This window comes from Propithecus coquereli, unplaced genomic scaffold (assembly GCF_000956105.1).
Source record: "Propithecus coquereli isolate 6110/MARCELLA unplaced genomic scaffold, Pcoq_1.0 Scaffold179, whole genome shotgun sequence".
Classification (NCBI taxonomy): domain Eukaryota; kingdom Metazoa; phylum Chordata; class Mammalia; order Primates; family Indriidae; genus Propithecus; species Propithecus coquereli.
Window position 1 is genome coordinate 2,125,043 of NW_012142634.1, and position 25,453 is coordinate 2,150,495.

At 48.9% G+C, this 25,453-nt stretch overlaps 1 protein-coding gene across 1 annotated transcript in view; it reads right to left on the bottom strand.

Annotated features, from left to right (window-relative positions):
* Positions 1-25,453, bottom strand: part of BTBD16 (BTB (POZ) domain containing 16) — an 82,314-nt gene that overhangs the window by 11,138 nt on the left and 45,723 nt on the right. Inside the window, exons 14-15 of the mRNA XM_012642379.1 lie at positions 24,098-24,286; positions 22,944-23,003 (exon numbers count right to left, since the gene is read on the bottom strand). Of these exons, the coding sequence (XP_012497833.1) occupies positions 22,944-23,003; positions 24,098-24,286 (249 nt within the window). The remainder of the gene's footprint in view (positions 1-22,943; positions 23,004-24,097; positions 24,287-25,453) is intronic.

Here is a 25,453-nt window from a genome sequence, read left to right on the forward strand (position 1 = left end):
GAAAGTCCTCCGGACTCTTTGCGTGGTGTTTCTGGAAGGGAAGACCCCACCTACATCCCAGCTCATCATCCTGTGCCCAACACAGGTGTGTTCTGCTCTAGTAAAACCCCTAAACAGACTGCACCTCTGCCCCATTCGGGGTGCGCTCCACCTGGCAACATTCCCCCATCCTTCACATCCGGCTTGGCTCCCCCTCCTGCAGAAAGCCTCCCCCGGCCCCCGGCACACGATTAGTGCTTTCTCCCCGGAACCCAGGGTTCTCTCCCACACACCCAGAAGACAGAGCCACTCAGAGCTGGCTGCCCTATGCAGCTAATTCTTGGAGTACACAATGCTGTGGAAAGAACAAAACCAATTCAAGTTCAGATTCTGTCCTCAGCAATCGTGCGGTCCTCAGAATCTCATCAGCCTCTCTGAGCCACATTTTTCTCATTTGCACGGGGTGAGGGCAATACGACTCACCTCTCAGGATCATGGTCAGGGTCAAGAGAACATGAAAGCATCCTGTAAAGAGTGATGTTAAACAAAAACTGGAAAGGGGATGGGCTGAAGAGCCACGAAGACCTGGGGTGGAACCCTGGCTCTGTCTCCTACTGCTTGACTGTCTCTAGATGGGCCATCCAGACTCTCTGGGCCTTCTTCCTCCTCTGTAAGTGGGGAGCTTAACACCTGCTTCTGGGATTAATGGGAAAATCAAGTATGTTCAGAGGTCGGCATCATACCTGACACACAGTAATCTGGTAATGGATGCTAGAGCCCTTCCCTCCTCACTGCCAAAAGACAGTGCTTGGATGTGGGTGTACGTATGTATCTGTTGATTGTGTGGCTGATCTAATTACCGACTGACCAAATAAAAGGATGGTTGGGTGGTGGATGGATGGAGGGATGGAGAGATGGGTGGATGGGTGGATCGGTGGACAAATGAATGTCTAACTGAATAAATGAATGAATCAATGAATGGATGATCAAACTGATAGCTGAATAAAATCAAGCAACAGATAAATGCCTGAATGAATGAATGATGAATGGAGAGAGTGATTCATTAAATGCACGGTAGGACAGGAGGTAAATGACTGTCCTCCTGTGGCCCAGAGGCTGGCCCCCTCCCACCTGCCCTTTGCGGTATGTGTAAAGCGCTAGTTACCTCCAAGGCCCTCCCTTAGTGGCAGATAGGTGTCTCTGCCAGGTAACCAGGGTAACAAAGTTCCTGAAGAGAAGCAGCTTTTGGCTCCTTGGAAAGTGCATCCAGGCCTATCTTGACAACAAAAGCGAATGTTCCGGGGCTACGTGGACTAGAGAAAGTGCCCACTCTGAGCTGCCAGTGGAGAAGCTTAGCCCAGGTGTCCTCCCAGCCTGAGGGGGCTGTCCCTTTCACAGATACCAACCTTCTGGGGGAGAGAGGGCAGCATCTGCCTCATTAGAGAAGATGCAACTGCCCTCAGCAAGCCGGGGAAGCAGGCTGGAGTCCTAGGAGGAGGGAATCTGGGGGTGGGCAGGGCTCTCACCCTGTTGACTGTGAGCCTGTGGGTCCGGAGGTGGCCCTGGCAGTCACAGCATCCCCCTCGGGGCAAGGGGAAAAGACCTGTCTGCAAAGGAACCGTCACTGAGGAGCCATTGACAAGTGCCAGCCTCTTTCTCATAGCCACGTTGGGAAGGAGGCAGCCAGGCAGTGCCAGCCCCTCTTCCCAGCCTTCTGCAGATAAGGAGGCCCTTGTATGGGAAAAGACTCGCTCAAGGTTAGAGAGTGACATCCCCGTCCTTCTCTACAGGCTGTCAGGATAAAGTTGAGACTCACTTCCAGTTCAATTAAAGCTTCCCATCAACTCATTGCAGAACCCGTCAGTTCTGCCAGCCGTCCCCCTGCACCTGTCACCTGCTTCTCTCCTTAGGCCCTTTTGCATCTTTGTGCCCAGACCTACCACCTCTTTAAGGCAATGAAGACACTGTAGGGTTGTCATCTCCTCTTTGCTGATGGACACACAGACAAGGAAGACAAAGCCAAATTACCATGTTGACAGACTCTGTTTTAGGTCTGTTTAGACCCAGTTTTACACATTTTGTCTCATTTAGAACTAACTACAACCCTGCCAGGTATGTGTCCCATTCCACAGATGAGAAAAGTAGAGCTCACGCACCTAGGAAATGAAAGAGCCAGGACTCAAGGTCTTGCACGACTATCTTAACAGACACAAAAGAGTGCTGAGCTTAAGAGAAACACAACACAACACACACACACACACACACACACACACACACATACACACACCAATTCATTTTAATACCATAATCCTACATGCACAAATTCCCCAGTGGGAAAATCAGAACAAATCCTTGCTCATCAAAACCAAGAATAATGTCACTGAATCTGCATGTGTTTGTCTAATTTACTTGTATGACAAGAGTCCATCTATGACGTATTAAGAGTTGGTGATATCATTGCTTTGCACATTGGGGCTCAAGAAGTTATGATTGAATTACTGGTGTTGTTACTAGTTGGGATAGTTAATATCCACCATCTATAGAAACAGCAGAATCTTTACTCTCTGTTTTCTATTTGGGCTTAATACTAAATTTAAAAACTGCCAGCTCAAGTGGGAATTTGAAATTAAGTGAGTTAATTGAGTCATTCGGAAGAGCATGATGAAGAGGGTAAGGGGATGGGTCGGTTAATTGCCCAGGCCTGGGATCGATGATCAGGGAAGCAGTTGCTGCTGTATCGGACTCCGCAGAGAGGCTGTCCCCACAGGAGGGGGGCAAGTATCCCTCCTGGGGGCAAAAGCCTCCAATCCATCCAATCAGCCATAGTCCAGGCCACCATGCCAGCCCTATGCCAAGGCAGAATGGATGTGTCCTTTCCATTTTCCCTTCTTCTTCCCAGTGTCCATGAGGGCCCTTTCATCTACTTTAGGGTTTAAATTAAAAATAACTCAAACGATACATAGAATGTGAAGAAGAAAGTGAAAAATCACCCCCAAATGTGAACTTTCAGTAATAATCCCTCAAAAATTTGGTGAATGCCCTTCCAGATACCTCTCTACACAGATACCTTCATTCATAGATAAAGCTGAGTGATTTTACAAAATGACATCATGTCCTACATACTTCTTTTTCAAAACACTTTTATTTTGAAATAAAAATTCCTAGGAAGTTGCAAAGAGAGTACAGGGAGGCCTCCTGTACCCTCTAGCCAGTTTTCCGCAATGGTTATATCTCACACAATTACAGTACAATATCGAAGCCAGGAAGTTGACATTGGTACAATGTGTGCGTATTGCTCTATGCCATTGTGTCTCACTTGTAGATAAGTGTAACTACTGCCACAACCAAGACATGGAACTATTCTGGCAGAAAGATCCCCTTATGCCACCATTTATAGTCACATCCACCCCTCTGGAAACCTCTGGAAACCACCCCTTCTGGAAACCACTAACATTCTACCTCTCTACAGTTTTGACATTTTGAGAATGATACATGCATGGAATCATACAGTGTGTGACCTTTTGAGATGGACCTTGAGAACCATCCAAGTCATTGCGTGTATTCACAGTCCAGTCCTTTCAATTGCTGAGTAGCATCCCACGGTACAGACGTACTACGGTGTGTTTGATCATTCGCTTATTTAGGGGCGTTTTGGCTGCTTCCAGTTTGGGGCTGTTACAAATAAAGCTGTTATGAACAATCATGTACAGATACTTGTGAGGACCTAGTCTTCATTTCTCTGTGATAAACATCCAAGAGTGAAAATGTTGGATCACATGGTCAGTGTATGTTCAGTTTTTAAGAAACTGCAAAACCATTTCCCAGAGTGGCTGCACCATATCGCATTTGCATCAGCAATATATGAGAGATCCAGTTTCTCCACGTCCTCACCACCTTTTTGTCTCATCACTCTTTTCTAGTAGCCATTCGAATAGGTGTGTAATATCTGAGATTCCTACTTTCACCATTTCTTTGTGTTTTGAGAACTTCCTTTAGCCATTCTTTTAAAGTATGTCTACAGACAACAAATTCTTTTAGATTTCTTTCATCTGAGAATGGCTTGATTTCCTCTTCATTCTTGAAAGGTGTTTTCACTGGATATGGAATTTTAGGTCAATGGTTCTTTTATTTCAGCACTTGGAAAAAATGTCAGGCCACTTCCTCCTGCCCTGCGTGGTTTCTGATGAAAAAATCCGCTGTCATTCAAGTGGATTTTTTTGGCTTGTCATTTATTTGGGTTTTGTTTTTTCCTCTATAGGAAATGCATCATTTCTCTCTGGCTGCTTTCAAGATATTTTACTCGTCTTTGGTTTTCAAAATTGGCTATGATGATTCTTGGCATGAATTAACTCTGGGTTTATCCCATTTGGGGTTCTTTCGGCTTTTTGAACCTGTAGGTTTATGACTTTTGCCAAATTAGGGACATTTTCAGTCATTATTTCTTAGAATGCCTTTCAACACTGCCCTGTTTCACCTCTCCTCCTGGGGCTCTGAGGACATAATTTTGTTATAATCCAGTGGGCCTCCTAGGCTCTATTCATTTTATTTTTCAGTCTATTTTCTTTCTTTTTTTCAGACTGGGTAATTCCTATGTTTCTATCTTCAAGATCATGATTCTTTTCTCTGTCTTTTCCATTTTGTTGTTGAGTCCATCAATAACATATTATGTTGTGTTTTGCATATTGTATTAATATTTTTCAGCACTAAAATTTCCATTTGGTTCTTCTTCTTTGATCTATTTATTTGCTGACACTTGGATTTCTGTGCTGAGAATTTCTATTTTTTTATTTAATTCAAGTATGTTTGCAATTGTTTTGAAGCATTTTTATGATGGCTGCTTTAAAATCTTTGTCAGAAAATTCTAAATCGGTGTCATTTTGGTGTTGGTGTCAGTTGTCTTTTAAAATTCAAGTTGAGATCTTTTTGGTTCTTGGTATAAGTGATTTTTTATTGAAATATTTTATTTACTGAAACATTTATTGGACGTTCAGGTATAATATTCTAAAACTCTGGATCTTATTTAACTCTTGCGTTTTAGCCAGTCTTCTGTGACACCACTGTGGCTGGTGGTAAGGTGCCACCTTGTTATCCTAGGTAAGGGTGGAATTCCGGGTCCTCTCCTTGGTCTGCACTGATACCCAGAGGGGAGGGGTCCCTTGTCATTGTGGTGGGGAGTGGGAGTTCTAGCCTTTCTCTGACAGGACCCCAGTGAGGAAGAGGAGAGGCACCTCATAATCTCTGGATGGTGGTGGAAGTCCAGGCTCCATGGGCATTCTCGAACAGCGTGTGTGGGGCGGAGGCTTGTTACTGCCAGTCCTGTGGTCACACTTGGCTGCTCTGACAATGCCCCGGTACGTGTCAGGAGGTGGGTGTGGAATCGGAGCACCTCATGACAGCTGGGTGATGGTGGAAGTGTAGGCTTCCCACTGAGCGGATCTGGGGCCACACTTTTTCAACGTCTCCCGTGTGCGTTCTGGAACACGGGAGGCAAAAAGAAAACCAGGGAACTCACTACCGTGTCATTCCTTGAGTCCTGAGGACTCTGTCCAATTGCCTTCTCCCCACTTTAAAAAGTCTTCTTACGGTTTTTTCATATGTAACATCCAGGGTGTTTAGCTGTGCTTCGTGGGAGGAACAGGGGTAACGGTATCAATGTCTTTTTTTCCCTTAACTCAGTAACATGACCTACACACCTTTTTCGATGTCAATAAATACAGATTCCTTGATCAAAGTCAGTTGAATGGACGTCCTATAATTTGCTTAATTAAGCCTCTATTAATGGACAATTTGGTTATTTCCAACTTTTTTTATAACAAAAAATGTGCTGAAAAACCATATTTATACATCTTTGTGTACTTTATTCTAGTAATAAATTGCATATTGTGGAATACCAACCAAAGGGTAAGGCATACTTTGAAGGCTTTTGGTTTTCTAGAAAGGTTGTGGGTTTATGCCAGACCCAAAGGAAGACAGTGGTTCTTTACCTTCCTAATGATGAAGTATAATGAATTACAGTCAGAACAAATTTAAACGTTGGTCATGGGCTGTAGCTTTTTATTAATTTCATCAATCCCAAGAAAGCCATTGACCTTCCGAAGCTCCGGACTGTTCTCCCAGCATCTCCTACCTTGTTCAAAGCCAGCCCCAAACACAGCTTCAGCAGCGTAACAAGAGAGTGCACCTTTGTCTCCAGCAAGGGAGTGGGTGACCACTCTGGAGTCCGACAGGCCCAGGCTCAAATCCTGGCTCTGTGTGCTTGGCTGTGTGACTTAGGGACTGTTCCTTAGTCTCTCTGTGCCTCCTTTCCCTCATTTGTGAAACGAAGATAAAAATGGAACCTGGACCCTCACAGGGTTATTTAAGGATTGAACAAAATGACGTACATAAGGCACTTATCGCAGGGCCTGTCACATAATAGATTCAATGACTCTTAGTTGTTATGCTAATACAAAAGTGATGCTGTGGTTGTTGTCACTAGGGTCTCACTCTTTCATTCTTCATGCCATAGCTATTCCCTCTCCCCACGTCCACCAGCTGCGGTTGGGTTGCTTTTGAGGGTGGGAGAAACCAGAAAATGTTCCTTTTCATACACAGTGGAAGATGCAGCTGGCAAGTGGACTTTGGCCCCGTGGAGTGAACCAGGTGTGTCCCGCGCTGAGTGTGCTTGGAGCTCAGCGGCAGGTGTTCCCTCAGTGAGGCCGGGGCGCCCAGCTCAAAGATTCACAAACAGCCAAGAACGCCACTGCCCAGCAAGGACCCCAGGTGGTGTGCCAGAGCTATAGCAAGAACACACAATAAGGGTGGCTGCCTTCTTAGAACACTGATCACACTTGAAAGGTCAGGGGGCAAACACAATTCTTAACATTAAAACAAATGCACGTGCAGTAGCCCAGAGAGCAAAATGATGACCTTTGAAGATACAAGCGAGACGATTTCAACAGCACTGTTGTACATGGGGGACCAGCGCAGACCACGCCCACAGCCTCTGCCATGGGTCCGGGTAGTTCAGGCAGGGCCGCTCCACGGAGCCTCAGGCAGGTGGGGAAGTTGCAGAAGCCTGGCTGTCCTCAGTACTTGCGTGCCATCAGGGCCAAGTGGAGGTCAAGGAGGCACCAGAGGGCATTTGGATGGATTGGGCCTCACTGTACCCAACTAAAGCCACCCCATCCTGCTTGCATCAAACCGGCTTTGAGTTAATGCTCTGGCAAGTAGGACACGGAACCAACTCCCAGACCTTCCCCGCCCTGTAGGTAAAGCTCTGGCCACCAGCTTTCCTAGATGTTATGCAAAAGGAGGCCCTAGCTCCTTCCTGGCTTCAGGTCACATAAGGGAAGATCCTCACTTAATACCCTGACTTCCAGCTACAATAAGATATGCACTTTTATTCTGCAAATATTTATTGAGCACCGGGCTTGCCAGGCTCATTTCTAGGTACTTGGGATACATCCCAAGAGAACAAAAAGCAAAGATCCAAGTCCTCTTGCGGTTTCTGTCCTCGGGTGGAGTAGGAGGGGGTGGGGTGGGAGGGACAGACAGTAAACAAGAGACGTACTAAATGAGCAAATTACACGGCACATCAGAGAGGAAAAGTTCAAGGCCAGATAAGAGGGTTGGGGGTCCCGGGAGGGGACAGCATGGTCAGGGTTGGCCTCATGGAGAAGGTGATGCTTGTGTTCACACTTGCAGAGGGACTGAACGAGCCTCGCAGGTGTTCTCAGGAGAGGGCCCAGGCTGGGCTGTTTGAGGGAAGAGCGTCCCCATGGCCTGTGGGCAGGAATATTTTAACCTTTAGGTACTAAAAAGACAGTGCCTGGTCCTATGAGTCTTTGAAAATGATTAAAAGCAGAAGAAAAAAAAATTTTGCTTCAAAATAAGATATGACAATACTGGAATTAGTAAATGTTTAAATATCCACACATAATGTAACATTTTGTTAACTTCCTTAATTGTTAAATCCGAATGTCTGAGTTTCACGACATTTGAAAATGACATAGGTTAGATTTCTTTCACTTCACAAAAAGTGCCCAGATACACATGACTGCTAAGAAATTGTGGCCAATTATACATTAAATATTTCTTATAGCTAAATAACTTCAAAAGCAAAATGGTAAAAATCCTTTCAAAATTGGTAACAAAACAGATTAGCTTTGACATGGAAGGGGCTGAGTTGTCATGTTTGATGTGATACAGAGTGCATCTTCTGGAAAGCAAGATTGGGCCCAGGATGATGCTAGAACACTAGGCCCACACACAGATCTAATGTTGCATCCACACACAGAGCGATTCACTTCCCAGGCAGTCAGGGTCAGTGGCCTGGCACAATGCAGTGTCACCCGCTATGTGCAGAATTGGGTTTCGGTGCATCAAGAGCCCATCTGCCAGGGCTGAGCGAGTGCTGGGTTGATTTCTTCATTTTCTTGCATAAAATCTCCATTCCCTATGGATTCTGATTGCCCTCTCCTGTCATTTCTAGGCTGGGTCAGTACGTGTCCAATTCTGAAGATAAATAAAATGATACCAGGAGAAAGAAAAGTATTATAGGCTTCTTCCTCCCACCCAGGGGATATACGGGAATTTATGGGATTTGCTATTCTGAGAGAATACACCTGGGCATTCAGCAAACACCCACATGCACCTGGCACTGGGTTAGGCGCCACAGTCCAAGGAGGTGTGAAAGCATAGGCTTTTGAGCCCTTGTGCCCCAAAGTTCACTGGGTGCGACTGTGCTGAATTGGTCCTTTAGAACAAACTATAGGCAGTCCCACAGGACGGGGTGGTGGGAGGACCCCTGAAGTGGACTGAAGACAGATCACCAGGCCTCCCAGCCCCACAGACAGTCCTGCCCAGGGAGCAACAACCCTAGTCAGAGCATGTCAGAGCACAGTCCTTCCTGTCTCTGCACCAGGGGTCCCCAAGCATGAGCCAGGGACCAGCAACCTCAGCATCCGCTGCTTGGCTGAATGCAAATTCTCTGTCTTGCCCCAGACCTACCGATTCGGAATCGCTGGGGCTGGGAGCCCAGCAGCCTGGATGCTACAAAGCCCCCAAGGGAATCCGAAAAAAACCCAAAGTTGAAGAACAACGGGCCAAAAAAAGGGGGCCGGGGGGCCGAAATCCTGCCCCAAAAAAAGTTCAAGGCAAAAAAGCCGCCCCCGAACCCGGGGAACCCCGGGCCAAGGAACCCTCCCCCAAAACCCCCTTGGGGCCCCAAGGGGGGGCCGGAAAAAACAAAAAAAAGCCATCCGAAACCAAAAGGGCCGGGGGCAAAACCCAACTCTGCTGTTCACCCGCCTCACCGCGTTGGTGGGGCACTCTGGCTTTTGGAGGCCAGTTGCCTTATCTGTAAAGTGACAATGATAACAATGGAAACAACCTAATAGGGTGGCTGGAGATGACGTATCAAAGGCACACCACGTAGCAACTCAAGCGATCCTAACCACCAAAAACCATTTTGTACGTCGACTCGTCACAACTTTGCCACCACGGTACCAGTATTCATCCAGAATCTGCACTAACACGGCAGCAACGACCCCCCTCATGTGGGCCAGCTTCCCTGCCAGGACAAGTGCAGGGGACCAGGCCACATCCAGTCCCCAACCCAACCCCACCTCTTGTTCCCCCTCACAGCAAGCATGGCTCCTCCCTTTCTTGGCAGTCTGGGACAATCCAGCGAGAACACCTCTGTCTCCTGCCGAGGAAATGGTGGCTTTGGTGACCCTCGTTTGTTGGTGGGAGCTCACTTTTCCCCTATAGCGAGACCAGGGTGAGTAGTAAACCACCTGAGTGGCTTTTCTATTTCCTTGTCTACTGAGACAGTCTTTATAGATTCATACACTAAAGAATAAAGAGCACTTCCAGGATTCCAGCCTTAAGCAAACAAGCAATCTGCCCGCGCGTGATGCTACGGACTGTGCTCTGCGGAGTGGTCCCAGGGCGCAAACACTGATTACCCATCCTCAGTGGGATATTTGCAGAAATGGGGAGTAGGCGCTTAGAAACAGTTGTAGCATTTCGATGTTGCCACAGCACATGCATGACCAATAAGGTTGTATTTTAAGTCTTTGTTTTCTAGTTACTAATTTTTCATTGTATTTTACAGAAGTGTCAATCTAAGATGCACTGGGGGGAAATTGTTCCCTACCACACACAAGCATTGCCTCCGAAGGCCTTTGAGAGACTCAGAAATCAAGAACAGTTGGGAGTCTGAGGACTGACTTGCGGAAGGAGACAGCCTTGTGTAAACAAGGAGGTTCTCTGTCTTTGCTCCCCTTCCTGCCCCACCTTGGTACCACAAATTTTAAAATTCTAGAATGACTCAGAATATCCTATCCTGACAAAGGTGTTTAGAGGAAAACTTACGGTGATGCTAAGGTCCTTTTGTGAGATTTTCCTAAGCACTGGGCCACCAAAGGAAACTTTCCAGGGTACCCTTAACACTGACTGGAGGAGCCAGGCTTGAGAAGGGAGGACAGGCCGGGCAGCAGGGGGATAGGCAGATGCTACCAAACAAGGCCAGGGAGAAAGCAGGAAGAGAAAGCCGAAGGAGAAGCACTCTGGCCTTCAGTCTCGGCACTCTCAGGGAAGAGCGAACTGTCCCGTGGCAGGAGGACCAGGCTGACTCTTACAGGGCTCCCGCTGACCCTCCCTCAGGCCATCATGGTGGAAAAATCCCTTTGTGGGCTTCCCGGGCCTCTTTCACTAGCCGGTTTCTGAGATCTTCCAGCCCAGTGAGCAGGGGACTTGGAGACATGTCACACGCCTCTCAAGTCCCCAGCACCCCCCTCCACTCTCAGTCATCACACTCGGGCGTCAGCTAATTAGCTCAGCGAGGTTTGCGAGCTGCTCTGTGCTAGGCAGCATTCCGAGGGCCGGACGTTCCCCGGGGAAGGAGGAGAAGCCCCTGCTCTCGTGGAGCTGTAATGGACAAGCCAGTAGGAGCAAGACCAGCCCAGGGAGTGGCGAGTAGCAGGGAGAAAACATGAGAGAGTGAAGAGACAGAGTCGGAATGAGAAGCCTGGTGCCATCTGGCATCCTGCTTGCCACTGTGTTTCGTGGCTCCAGGTGGCCTCAGAATACGTGTTGCAGAGGAGGAGTAGTGATCAGAACTGGGAAGAATCCTTCCCGGCAAATCATATGTGAGTTCCCCTGAATAAGACACGCTTTACAAAATGGGAGAAGTGGTCCCACCTGTGCTGTGAACCCAAGTGAGCGGACCCGCTAGGGACAGGTATCCCAAAGAGAAACTTGGTGTTCTCATACTTTGACATTTTGTAAAAGAGAGGAAAAAAAAAAGAGGGAGAGAGACAGAGAGAAACTTGGTGGATGCCAACAGGCAGGCCTTGCCTTGGCCTGAGGGTCCCAAGGCCATATTAGTGGGTGGGCACCAGCACGCATTAGTCCAAATGCCAGTGGCTTGTGCTTAACCCCTGCAATGGGGACCTCCAGGAGAACTTCATGTCAAACCTCTTAGTGACGCCTGCTGCTTGCAGGGTGGTGTGTTGGTCCACTGCCACCTGGGCAGTGACCAAGGTTGAGCTCTGCCAGTGGTCTTGATGTAGTGCTCAGCGTGCCAGAATGCACCAGGCAGTATCTACCAGGCTGTAGTCACGCCATGTTGTGTGCAACCCAAATGGGGCAAATGTCCCTCCCCCCGTCTATGTCTCACCTTGTCGTCTGGGCCCCAAAGCAGCACTGCTTGTATCCATGAGCTGTCAGAGTCCCTTGGAAAACAGTTGCGTCATCGTTGTCCATGGAACCTCTGCTCACGGGGCTAGGGCTCAAATCCGGGTGACCAGCAGGGGTAGGTAGCCACACAGGCACTCAGCCCTCTTGGGAGGCACCTGCCCTCCCTGCAAATAAGCTCATGCAAATAGACACCTGCAGGCCTAGGCCTGGATGGCTCATCAGGCACACCTGCCCCACTTGGCTTCACCTGACTCTGGCTACATTTCAGCAAATTCTTCCATTTTCGCAGGACTTTACAAAGCAGCTGGTACTATTAAGTAGTTTCCTACAGCTGCTATAACAAATTACCACAAACTTGATGGCTTAAAACACACACTTATCCTCTTACAGTTCTGGAGGCCAGAAGTCTGAAGTCAGTGTCACTGCGCTAAAGTCAAGGTGTCAGCAGGGCTGATTCTTTCTGAAGATTCGAGGAGAGAATCCATCCCTCGCCCCTTCCAGCTTCTAGGGACCGCTGGCAATGCCTGGCTTGTGGCTGCCTCATTCCAGCCTCTGCGTCTGTGATCTCACTGCCTCCTGCCCCTGGGAGCTCCTGCCTCCCTCATATAAAGATGCCTGTGAGTACGGCAGGCCCACCTGGATAACCACCTGGTAATCTCAAGAGCCTTAACTTAGTCACATTTGCACATTTGCAGGGTCCCGTTTGTCGTAGAAGGTAACAGTCACAGGATCTGGGGATTAGGACACGGATATCTTCGGGGTCACTATTCTGCCTACCACACGTCCCCATTCATTACATTTCATCCTCACAGTGGCTCTGTGAAGATGAGAAACTGAGGCTCAGAAAAGCGAGATGATTTGCCAGAGTCACCCCCCTAGAAAGTGGTTAGGGGGCAGGGTGGAATCCGGATCTGTAGGTCCCAGCGCAATTGAACAGTTTGTATCATAGAGTCCGGGGAGGATAAGGCGTCGGCAGTGCGAGCAGGGCCTGCTGCTTTTCCCTCCGCCATCTCTGCTTCTCCAGCGTGCCCCAGCAGGCCTTTGTTCCTGCGTCTGTCTTTCACGGGTTAAGAGCTGAGTGTTTGAGCACAAAGGGAACACCTGCAGACTGTCCTACTTCAAGGAGTGACCCACATTAGAAGAAAAGAGCTACGCAGCGCACAGCTGGGTCCGATTTTCCCTGCCTGTCCCTGGCCTTTATGGCAGTCCAAGGGTTGCCCGCGTAGGACGCTCACATGTGGTGTGGTCAATGAGTTTCTCAATTAAGCCAAGAGTTAATACACTTCCTGTTACTTAAGGAGATGCCCCACATTCCATAGACCCAAAGATTTGATCCAACAGCCAGGAAAAGAAATGGGGACCTATCTCTTTGGCACTGAACCAGTTTAAAAAAGACTCGTAGAGCAATAGTCACTGTGTTAACTAAGGCAGTATTGATTCGAAATCGAGTTGGTGTTAGAGGAGGAGAACAAGCATTGTTCACTTCCTGGGTATCTCAAGGGCACATAAACGAACAGTTGCACCTGCCTGGAATGAAACGTGCTCAGGCCACAGTGAGACATCGAGTGACTCATGTCTCTTGTTGGGGAAGCCAAGCAATGGGCCGTGCTGTTCAGTGAGGCATAGATTAAAGAGAAGTTAATCACTGTGTTCAAGACTCGCTGAGCCCTTTCTAGTGCGCTGGGAGCAGACATTGGGCAGCCCCCTGCTCCCAGCTGCAGCCCATGGCACCTGGCTTCCTGCTTATTGTTCTTAACGCTGCATCCGAAGTTTCTCTCTCCTTAAGGGAGTCCAGCAAATCAGGCCCCCTTGGTTGGATGAGAAGTGGGTCAGAGGAAGGTGTCTTTGGTGGTCAAGAAACCTTTGACTTAAGTCACATCAGCTCTGAGTGGATTGACCTGACTCTCACATGTGTCAGTCGAGTGGCCTTCACCGCTGGTGGCCGGTGGGAAGTGACCAGAACTAAAGCAGCAGCAAGGGTTCCCCTCACTGCTGGTGGGAAGAAGAATTGTCACAGCCATTTTAGAGAGCAATTATACAGTATCACATTGAAGTTGCACATGCTCTTGGACCCATTAATTTCATATTAAAATATATTTAAAATGTGCATATTTTAATGATCATATTTACATACTTCAAACATTGTTTTATTTTTCCAACTAACAGTTTATTATTTCTACTAGATACTTCAACAAAAACTTTTTAATGATTGCCTAGCATATAGATATACCCTATTTTTATCTAATTCCTGCTGTTAGGCGTCTAAGATCATGTTGATGTTTTGTATTACAAACAATGCTACAAGGAATATCTTTGTAGCCAAATTGTTGGCCATTTTCTAGATTTTGATTTTATTAGTATAAATTCCTAACATGGATTTGCTTACTCAAAAGGGGTATATATTTTAGTTGTCTCTTGCTAGGTAATAAACTGCCCAAAACTTAAAGATTTAAAACAACAATTAATTATTTCCTATGATTTTGAGGTTTGGCTGGAGAAATCCTTTGCAGGGTTTCTTCTAGAGTCACTTATGAGGCTGCACATCACTGATGGGCGGGCTGAGCTGGAAGGTTCCAGATGGCCCTGCCTACAAGTCTGGTGATTGGTGCTGCTGGATGAGGCCCTTGGTTCTCCCCCATGTGACAGCACACCCTCTAGCAGGCTAGCCCGGGCCGCTGCACCACATGTTCCCAAGGCTCCAAGAAGGCCCCTGAGCTCCAAACTCCTGAACTCGCACCATGTTACTTCTGCCATGTTCTATTGGCCAAAGCAAGCCCCAGGGCCAGCCCAGATTCAAGAGGGTGTAGAAACAGACCCCATTTGTTGATGGGTGGAGCAGCAAAGCCCAGGGGCGTGCGCAGAGGGAGGCAATTCACCGGGGGGCCGTTATTGTCACGATCTACTGCAGTAGTTAACATCCGAAACTCTTTTCTAAGATGCTGCCACATCAACCTCAGCAGACAGAACCCATTTACACTGTCCCCAGCCAGTGTCCTTTGGGAATGTTTACCTTTAAACAAACTGGTGCAATGGCTTCCAGAAGGGCGTGCACAGTGAGTGACAGCAGAGGAAGCTTCCTTCCCCAGTGCCCCGGTCACGCCCCTGGGTGGTAACTGGGAGACCAGGACAAATTAAGGGATCACGCAGGGAGGTTAAGGGATCCTCCCTCCTTTGGACAGAGGCGGGCTGAGCTCTCCTTCTCTCCAGTCCACCCCTTCTCACGGTCTCCGCGGCTGGGGCTCCAGCCGTGCCCCTCCCCTCTGCCCGGATCACTCAAAGCGTCTGAACTCTGCTCACTCCCACTCTGCCCCCAACTCCTTTTCCGTACACCATCCAGGATGACTTCCTCAAAATGCAAGACACCCAGGCCTAAAACTCTTTGAATACTCCTCACTGCTCTCGAGAAAGACACCCACACCCCGGACGCAGCCTCCAGGTCCCACGGGGTCCCTCCGGCCCCCCGTCTCCGGCCTCTGCCGCTGGCTCCGCTGGCTCTGGCCACGCGGGCCACCTTCCTCCTGTTCTTTAGCGGCATCAGGCTCCCCTGCACATGTTGTCTGGGCTTGAATCTCTTCCTGAGCCCTCAATTCCTCCTGTTTTTTTCTTAAACTGCTTTATTGAGATAGAATTCACACACCATACAATTCACCAATTCGAGCGTACGGGTTAGTGGTTTTCAGCATATTCACAGAGTTGTACAGCCACCATGACTCAATTTTAGAACGTTTTCATCACCTCAGACTGAAACCCTGTGTCCTTTAGCTGTCACTCTCCTCTGTCTCCAGCCTTAAGCGGCCACTAATCTACTTTCTGTCTCTAGATTTCCCTCCTGTGGACCTTTCACATGAATGGAATCATGTAATACGTGTTGGCATGCGCCTGGCTTCATTCACTCAGCACAATGTTTTCCGGGTTCGCTGACGTAGCACGTGTCAGTCCTTCATTCCTTCTTACGGCTGAATGATATTCCATCGTGGAGAGACCACACTGTGTCTATCCCTCACCCATCCATGGGCAGCTGGGTTGCTTCCACTTTTTTGCTATTGCGAATCTTGCTGCTGTGAATATTCATGTGCAAGTTTCTGTGTGGACGTGAGTTTTCATTTCTCTTGGGTACATGCCCAGAAGTGGGAAGTGCTGGGTCACACGGTAAGTCTACGCATAATCACTGGAGGAACCGCTGGTTTGCAGAAGCGGCTGCGCCATTTCCCTTTCCCACCAGCGGCGCAGGAAGATTCCGATTTCTCTACATCCTCACCTGAACCGTTCTACTTCCCACTCCTGCTTCAGATCTCCGCTCAAGCACCACTTCCTCTGGGAGAGCCCTCCTTGGGCCTGGAAGCCCCTGCTGGGATCTAGGGCAGATTTCTTTGCTTTATGCTGTCAAAGAACTGGGCTCCCTCTCTACAGGGCCTTCGGGCAGTTGCAACTATCCCATTAACACCTGTCTCCCCGACACTGCAGGCTCCACCATGGCGGGGACAGCGTGTTCTCTTCACCTTTGCAACCATAGCCGGAGCCTGGCCCCAGCAGTAGCTCACCGCACAGCTGTGCAATGAGTGAAGTCAAGGAAGGAAAGTGCAAAGGTCACATGACTCATTCAAAGTCACAAAGCTCAAAGTCACGAGGAGGAGTCACGAGAGCCTTTTGTCCCTTTTCTGCCCTGCCCATTTGTCAGCCACTAGCCACGTGTGGCCACTGAGCACTTGCAATGTGGCTAGTGTGATTGAGAAATGAAGTTTTTAATTTTATTTCATTTTAATTTACTTAAATTTAAATAGCAGTCAGTACAAGTAGAAGCAGCAAAGTAATAATGGTACCCCCAATACAGAGCAAGTTCTGCTTCCTGGGCATCGAACTCTTCCAGAGCATGGCTTCTCCCCACCCCCGGGAGGGGCCTTCACCCAGCAGTCCAGGCAAAGACCTAGGATGGCCACAGGCATGGCTCCCCACTCTGGGCCCTGGGGGTCTCCAGAGTCCAGAAGTGCCCAGTCCTTGCTGCATGGTGGGCACCATTGTTACCTTGCTGCTTCTACTTCCACTTACAGATATTTAAATTTAAATAAAATTAAATAGCCAGTTTCCCAGTTACCCTAGCCATATTTCAAGAGCTCAAAGGCCACACTGGCTAATGGCTACCACCTTGGACAGAGCAGACATAGGACCCTTCCTCCCTCACAGAGGTTCCCCCCGTCTCTATCTCCTCCAGGAGAACCTCCCCACATTCCAGCTCTCAAGGCCGCAGGGTCTTTGGGCCAAACTTCCCACATCCCACATCCATCCCCTGTGTGCAAGTGGGGCCTGCAGCTGCCCCACCTCGTCCCCGAGGAGCCCACTCTTCTCCCCAACAGCTTGGCCAGCCCTAGCACTCCCCCTTCTCACCCTAGGCTTACCAGCTCTCTCCTCCCTGGTACTATAAGACACACCAGTCTCCAGGATGCAAAACCCTCTAAAGAGGGGAGAGGAAAAAAGTCTCTCCTACTCTTTCTAATTCATTCTCGTTCTGGTAAGTCCATGGGAAAATAGAACAGTTCATTCCCCCAGGTGTTCCTCCTCCCGGTTCGTAGGCGGTACCGCTCACACCTGTTCTTCCCCACTCAGAATCAGAGAATGCGATGACTGCAGCCGGGAAGGACTGCAGGGAGCAACTAGGTCAAGCTTTTCATTTTGCATAACAGGAAGCAGGCCCAGGGATGCACACAGACTTGCCCAAGACCACACAGCATCCATTTTGACCTTTGACAAGTGCTACATGACTCCAAGCTACAGGGAGAAACAGGAATACATTGTACCAAGCACCCGTTACATGGTAGGTGCTTTGCACATTGCGCATCAACTTATTTAATACTTACCACAGGTTTAACTGTCGATTTCAGATCAGGTTCTGAGGCTCAGGGAGGGTAGATGACTTGCCTAAGGCCATGCAGCTAGTAAGCAGCAGAGTGGGACTCAAGCCCATGTCAGTTTGACTCTAGAACCCAAGAGCCGCTGTGCACAGAGCGAACTTGGGCCGTCTCTTAGAGAACAGGGATTGGGAGGTGATCCAGAGGGTGGGTAACAGGGAAAGCAAACAGAGAGGTTTTGGACGTGACACATAAGTTTTGTCAATCAGTGATCATGGCTACCGCTTCAGGCATTGGGACTGTGGGTTTTAAAATTTAAGTCTAAGAAGTTCTCACTTGTAAGAAGAGCTTTTAAAATCATCTTAAGAATGTTTGAAGACTTAGGCTTCCCAGTTCAGAGATTTTGTGATGTGCACACTGTGGATACTTAGACAAACAGAGCCTCACCCAGGATGCACAAAAGTTCACTTTCAACCACTAAGCGAGGAGGATACGGTGCTGCAAAATGAGTTTTTAGATTGCAAATTTCTGCCTCTAAAATTCTGATTCCCGTTTTTGAGGCAGACCACGCCCCCTAGTGGAAAGGGGTGGACTCTGAATTATGATAGCACATGGTTCACCCATAGGAGGTGCCTCGTCATTAAGGTTTTGTTTATTTCATATTCCAGTAAATTTGCTTGTTTTGCTTTTACATCAGCCGATGTGGTGAAACAGATTCACAGGTTTTGCTGTTTCGTTGTTTTTTGGCACTGTGTAAGGAGGACGGCTGCGGGTGTGGAGCATGGTGGGGAACCCCGCTGTGGAATTGAGCCTTCGGACTGCAGTTGTTTCTGCGTGTGACCCACAGATGTCTTGCATCAGGACCCCCAGGAAGCCTGTTAAAGCACAGATTTCTGGGCGTCTCTCACTGCAGAATCAGCCTCTCCCAGCCGGGGCCCAGGGATCTGCATTTGCACAAGGTCCCAACTGATTCTGATGCACATTCAGTTCAAGAGCCCTGGGGCTGAGACAGGCCCACTCTCTGCTATCTGAACACCACCTGTGCACCGTTTCCCACTATCCCTACCTGCAAGGACACTGCCCACCCTTCCGGGCCCATCTATGTACGACCTCCTCAGTGAGCCACCCTCACCCCTTCCTTCCCAAGGCCCTGCCACAATCAAATAAGACATCACCTGTGACAGCACCCTGTGCAGTGTGGCCTGGTGCGCCAGAGATGCTCAGTGCACGTTTCCGTCGAGCGGACAGTAGGTGTTCAACAAATGCTTGAATTAAGCACCCTAAAACAGTTCACCTGTTCTCAGTGGACCATAGGAGTGAACAGAAATGGACCGGCCTGTGTGGCCAGGCTCCAGAGCTGGCCCCTCGGCTCTACCACTTGGAGGAGCCTCAGATGAGTAAATGCCGTGTTCTCTCTGGGGCTCGGCTGCCTGTCTGTCTGCTCAGACGTGGAGAATGAACCCACCTCTCGGGGCTGGGAGAATTCAGCGGATGGGGTGTGCCTCGAGTGTCTAACTGGTCAGTGGTGCTCAGTGAGCATTTCCCACCAGAAGCGTCACTCCAGCTCGCTGGGCCTCAGTTCCTGCCTCTGTACAACGAGGAGGTGGAAATGATGTCAAAGGGCCCCGTGTGACCACAAGTCCACTGCCTCCTGCACCTTCTGGTTGCTGGGCGAGGAGGCGGGGAATGCAGCTCAATCCTTCAGGCCCAGGCCCCGTGTGTTTGAGGTTGCCTTCCTCCTACATCCCTGGCTTTTGGACCCCTCGAAGCTCTACTGTTCACTGCAGGGACACATTTTTGGCATTGCTGCTTTGTAAGTTTTCCCCACTCTTGCAAACTCTTGGAGTATGAGTTTGCATACTTCAAATACCTAATAGTTGTTTCCCATAGAAGTGGGCAAGCATTCACGTCACAGCGATGCTTCCAAACAGCCTCTTCTCTCTTGGACATCTGCAGATTTGCTTTTCCGAGTTTATAGTTCTTGTCATCCTTGTTATCCTGTAGAAATGCGGTAAAATGCCAGGAGGCTGCACTGTCTCTTGAGCCAGTAACACGGAGGCCTCAGACGTCCACACAGGGGTGGTCCATAAGGGGGCTGTTACAGGCAGCAGTGCCTGCGGGACCCACACCACTGAGAGGGAGGCAGAGGCAAGTTCATGCCCTTTCCATAGACAAGGAAGCAACGTTCACAGAAGGCAAATGACAGGTGACTTTTCTGACATCATAAACTTTGGCAGCTTGAAGGCGAAGCAAATACATCAACCCTTTCCTCCCCAAACACTGTGCTCCTATTGAAGAAACCAACCTGTTTAACTCCTGAGAGAAGAAAATCAGGTTCTAAGGAAGCATGCACTGCGCGATCCCATTTTGAATGGGAAGAAAACTATTTAATGTGTGTGCACCTAAAAATCCTCCCCAAGGTCGCCTGCCAGACTTCTCAGTGATGGCAATTCCAGTCCATTTTATTTTCTTCTTTGTCCTTTCTCACTTTTCTTTGACAACCTGTATTATTTTGTAGAAGTAACATTTAGTTTTTTAAGTGAAGCTGTCATGCTTATTTGAAAATTCATTAGAGCTCCCAATGAAAACATGGATGAGTCTCTAAAACGTGACCTTGAACAAAAGTGTGCAGACACAAAAGAGTGTACACTGTATGACTCCGTTTATAAAATGTTCAAACTAAATGACCACACTAATTCACGGGGACAGGAGCCGGGGTTGTGTTTACCTTGGTGGGGTAATGCCTGGGAGGGGTCCCCTGGGGGTGTCTGAGGCCCTGGCCGTGCTCCTTTTGTTTTTGATCTGGCTGCTGGTTATACAGTGTGTTCACCTTACAACAGTTCATCGGGCTACATCATAGATTTTTTGGGGGTTGATTTTGATGTCTTAAAATATTGCATTAAGAAAGCATTTATTTGGATTACTGAATATTTTGGCGTCCCTGAGGTTTTTAGCCTGAGTGAGCGCCTCACTCAGCTCACCCTAATCTCAGCCCTGCAGGAAGGAGAGGAATTATTGAGGCCGAGTTATCCAACCCTCCACGCCACTGGGCCACACCTGCCAACTCAGGAAAACCCTTTACCCTGGGGACCGGCCTGGAAAACATACACCACTCCAGGGATTTCAAACAGGATCAGTGTGATACAGAGGACTGGGTCCCAGACGAGGAAAGACTTGGGAGGCCACACAGGAGAGAACGCTGCAACTCAGAGACTGGCAGTGAAGGACGTCCCCACCGCCCCAGGGGCTGGAGGGGCCCAGGGACAAGGTGGTGGAATCGGAACCGGAAGTGGGGACCCCAGTCGCGCTGGAACCATGGCAGGAGGCTGCCGAGTACGCAAGCTGGAGCCCTGGAGACGCAGCCACTGAGGGAAGATGCCTCCCTGCCCAGGGGGTGAGAGCTGCCCAGGCTGCTCCTGTTCTCTCACCTGCCAAGCTCTTCCTACTTCCCTTTGAACGGACCTGGCCAGAGCAAGCTGGTGAGCAGCCTGGGAAACAGGGCTTCAGGAGTGTGGGGAGGACCTGCCAAGAGGCTCCCAACGCCCAGTTCCTCTGCTTCTCCCTCCGGTCATACTGCACAGGACATCGGGCTTCTTTGCTGGGGTGGGGGTTCCCTCAGCCTGTGTCTGACTCTAAGGTGCTCATTAGACTAACCTCACCCACCTCATTATCTGCAGGGCACCATCCACTCTCCATCACTTTTCCAAAGGCAATGGAAACACGCTGTGGTGGACACACCCTAAGCTGGCCCCTTGTTTAATCCTCTCCCCTTGGGTGTGGGTGGAACATGTGACTTACTTCTGGCCCAGAAAGCAGGGCAAAGGGCAGAGGCTGTCACACCCATGATTACATTACCTGGTACAAGATGCTGTCTTAGCAGACTAGAGTGAGAGATTCTCCTGCTGGCCTTGAAGAAGCAAACAGCCATGGTTTCTTTTTTTTTGAGACAGAGTCTCGCTTTTGTTGCCCAGGCTAGAGTGAGTGCCGTGGCGTCAGCCTAGCTCACAGCAACCTCAAACTCCTGGGCTCAAGCGATCCTTCTGCCTCAGCCTCCCGAGTAGCTGGGACTACAGGCGTGAGCCACCACGCCCAGCTAATTTTTTATTTCTATTTTTATTTGACTTGCTAATTTTTTCTATTTTTAGTAGAGACAGGGTCTCGCTCTTGCTCAGAGCTGGTCTCGAACTCCTGAGCTCAAGCAATCCTCTCGCCTCGGCCCCCTAGAGTGCTAGGATTACAGGCATGAGCCACCGCACCTGGCCCAGCCATGTTTTGAAATGTCTGTAGAGAAAGCTACAGCGGCAGGAAACTGCAGGGGGCCACTAGGACCTCGGCAGCTTTCTCCCAAGTGCCAGTAGCAGCCAGGCCCTCAGTCATACAGCTGTAAGAAAAGGAATCTGCTGACAACCCAAATGCACTTGGATGTGAACTCTTCCTAGTCATGTCTTCAGATGAGAACACAGCCTGGCTGCCACTAAATTGCAGTCTTATGAAACCCTGAGCATAGGCCCTAGTGAACCTATGCCTAGATTCCTCAACCATGCAAACTGGAAATATTAAATATCTGTTAAGTCACTAAATTTGCGTTACTTTTTTACACTGCAATAGAAAACTAATACACAAAGTGGGAAGAAAGGCTCTCTACCTCACTTTTTCCAACCCATGAAGTTCCATTTAAAAAGGTGGTATGGGCCAGGCATGGTAGCTCATGCCTGTAATCCCAGCACTTTGGAAGGCTGAAGTGGGAGGATTGCTTGAGGTTAGGAGTTCAAGACCAGCCTGTGGAACATAGCAAGACCTTGTCTCTACAACAAATAGGAAAATTAGCTGGGCATGGTGGCACCTGTAGTCCCAGCTACTTGGGGAGCTGAGGCAGGAGGATCGCTTGCGCCCAGGAGTTTGAGGTTGCAGTGAACTATGATGATGCCACTGCACTCTAGCCCTGGCAACAGAGGGAGACTCTGCCTCAAAAAATACAATACAATAAAATACAAATGTGGAATGATAAATAAGTCACTCTGAACCTTATGATAGCTTCCTTCCCTTCCAACCTCTTGTTCTGTCTGAGCCCAAACTTCCAGGGACCATGGGCAGGTATGTTGCTCTGAGTAGCAGGCAGAGCTGCATCCTAAGAGAAGTCCTTGGCGCTCCCAGTGGGAGTCTGTTGTCACTGCTGGTGCTCCCACCAGCACCCAGAGAGGGCACAAGGTCAGGGATGGACGCAAGGTGCTGTAGGGTCGGTGACGGCAAATGGACTTGGCTCTGGTACTTTCCACCCTCAAATGATACAAATGGAGGCAAAAGTTCGAATGAGACCATGACTATCTAGGAAGATCAGCTGAATACTTGAATGTTCCCTTTCATGGTATTTTATTTTCTTTTATGCAGACCGGTGCAGAGAAATCCCATAGATTCTTCTGGAAACTGTCAAGATACTGGGAAGATGAAAGCAAAACTTGCATATATTGGGCTGCCCACAGTTTGGATTTTCAAGGTCTAAAATATGAAACAAAACAAAGCAAATGGGACTTTTAGGATAAGAATTATTCTCTAGAGGGAGAAGAGGAAGGCCTGACAGTTGCAGGAGCGGGTGGTTCTCAGCCCTGGCTGCATGTCAGAATCGCCTAGACAGTATTTAAAATAAACTTAAAAAAACAGGTGTAACTACAATACAATAAAGCGCACAAATCTTAAGAGTCCAGCTTGCCGAATTTTCACAAAGTAAGAGCTCCTGTGTCACCATCACCCTGCTCAAGATGAAGGATATTTCCAACCTGGCAGAAATCGCCTTCGTGTTCCCTCTTGATTTATATCCCAGTCCCTCCACAAGGGAAATTGCTATTCTGATTTCCAACACCATAGAAAATAACCTGAGAAGCTTTTTAAAATATTGACGCTCAGGCCTGACCCACGGGGTGTCTGGTCTGGTGATCTGGGGGTGCTCTGGCCTGGGAAGCCATAAGGCCCCCATGGTTCTGACGTGCAGTCAGGACTGGGAACTACTCGCTGGCTTATGGCAAAGTCCCATTCCCTGTAGGACGGCAAGGGACACCCCCAGACTTCCTTGAATTTACAGCCTAAAGAGTCCCTCCTAGGCTTTCTGGAAACTTCTAGGTTGTGGCTGTCAAAGCCAGGGCAGGCACTGAATCACCTGGATGCCGGCACTGCCCACTGAGGCCGGTGGGCCCAGTCCTCCCACGGGCCAGGGCGAGGCAAGCGGGTCCAGGCTCTGGGTTTCAGGGAAAGTGATGGGCTGTGCACAGGCGCCGGTGGAGGTGATGCGAATACACCCACTGAGCCCCGCTGTGTCTCCCCACCCTCCTGATACCCGTGGAACTTGCAAAATGCATCTGGTGTGAGCCAAGTCAGGCAGTCAGATGTGTCCCTGCTTTTCATTCCAGAACATTTCTCTTTAGCATTATTTGAAGCTGTGATAATCCTTGAGAAGCTAAGCGAGCTTCCCCGGTGAACTCCAGTGTAGACCACTGGAGATTAGAAGCCAGTGATCCCCAAAAAGGGATGGAGGGGGGAGAAAGAGCAAAAAAGGAAATAAACGAAAAGAGAAAAGAGAAGCAAAGACCAACACTTGCACGGCTCTTGCAGGACAACTTGCCAAACCCAAACTTCTGCCTGATCTCGTTTGTCGTGAACTCCTGCCACTTGCCGTCGACCAGGGTCTGGGCTCTGATCTCGTACCTCACCAAGCGCTCTGCTCGCAGGCTGATGGGGCCGTGCTTGCAGCCCAAGTCGGGCAATTCCACGTCCTTGTGCCTTATTCTCTGCAGAGAGAGTGACCATCTCAGGGAGGACTGTGACCAAGGTGGCCCAGGGTTAGCAAAATCCGGTTCCTGGCACATAGACCCGCCTGTATAATGTTTCCAGGAAGCAAGAGGGTGTTTCTGAAATGGCTCCGTTTCCTGAGAGCCACTGCTGCTGAGTCAGCTGACATTTGAGCTCTCACCATACAGAAACCACTGGCCGAGGCACTGGGCTGTGGCCAACCCCGAAAAACACCATTAAGTCAAGCTTCATTATCACTTTGCCAGAATTAAAAACATAGTACTCATATGGGCATTCTGACTTGGGATGTTACCTAATTCATCTCGTCCATCCAGAAAAATCCATTGTGTAGGGAGATGCCTGATTCCCTGGAGACCAAGAGCTGAGGCCCAGGGAGGAGAAATGACTTGCTCAAGGGCACAATGTAGTGGCAAAGATGAGACCCAAACTCAGGTGTCTTCATTCATGCATTCATCCATTAATCCATGCATTCAGTCCCTCGGTTAAAGCTCCCCTATGTTCTGGGTACTGTGATTGGCAGTAGTAATAAAAACATTAATAAGATGCAGTTTCTCAAAAGCTTGCAGTTTAGAGAAAAGAGACTTATAAGCAAATCCTAAGGGGAGCATAGCAGTCCTTCATCATAGTTGTCATTGTCGTCATCATCATCATTGCTAATGCATACAGTGCTTTACGTGTCAGGCCCTTTTCCAAGCCCTTTGCAAGAATTAACACATTTAATATGCACAACAACCCAGGGAGGTGTGTCCTATTACCTACTCCATCTTAAAGGTGAAAAACTGGACAGAGGGAGGTTCATGGGACATGCCAAGGTCATACGGCTCGCCAGGCCATTTGACTGAAGACTCTCTGCTCCTAAACGTACCATTCTCTTACCTCTCCTAAAAAATCCAGCAGGAGCACTGAGGGGAAGTCGAGCACCCTCCTTACTCTGGGGCCGTGCCCATGGCTCGGCTTTGCCACGCTAAACAAGATCACCCCCTCTCCCACCTAAGGGCACTACCTGTTACCTTCACGGAAGAATGACTGTCTAGGTACAGCATCACCCATGATGTCTGAAATGAAGATGAGCTGAGCCCCACATGTGGAGACAAAAGACTAGAATTTAACCCTGCCTTTCCCAATAGAGGCTACGTGAAGATGAA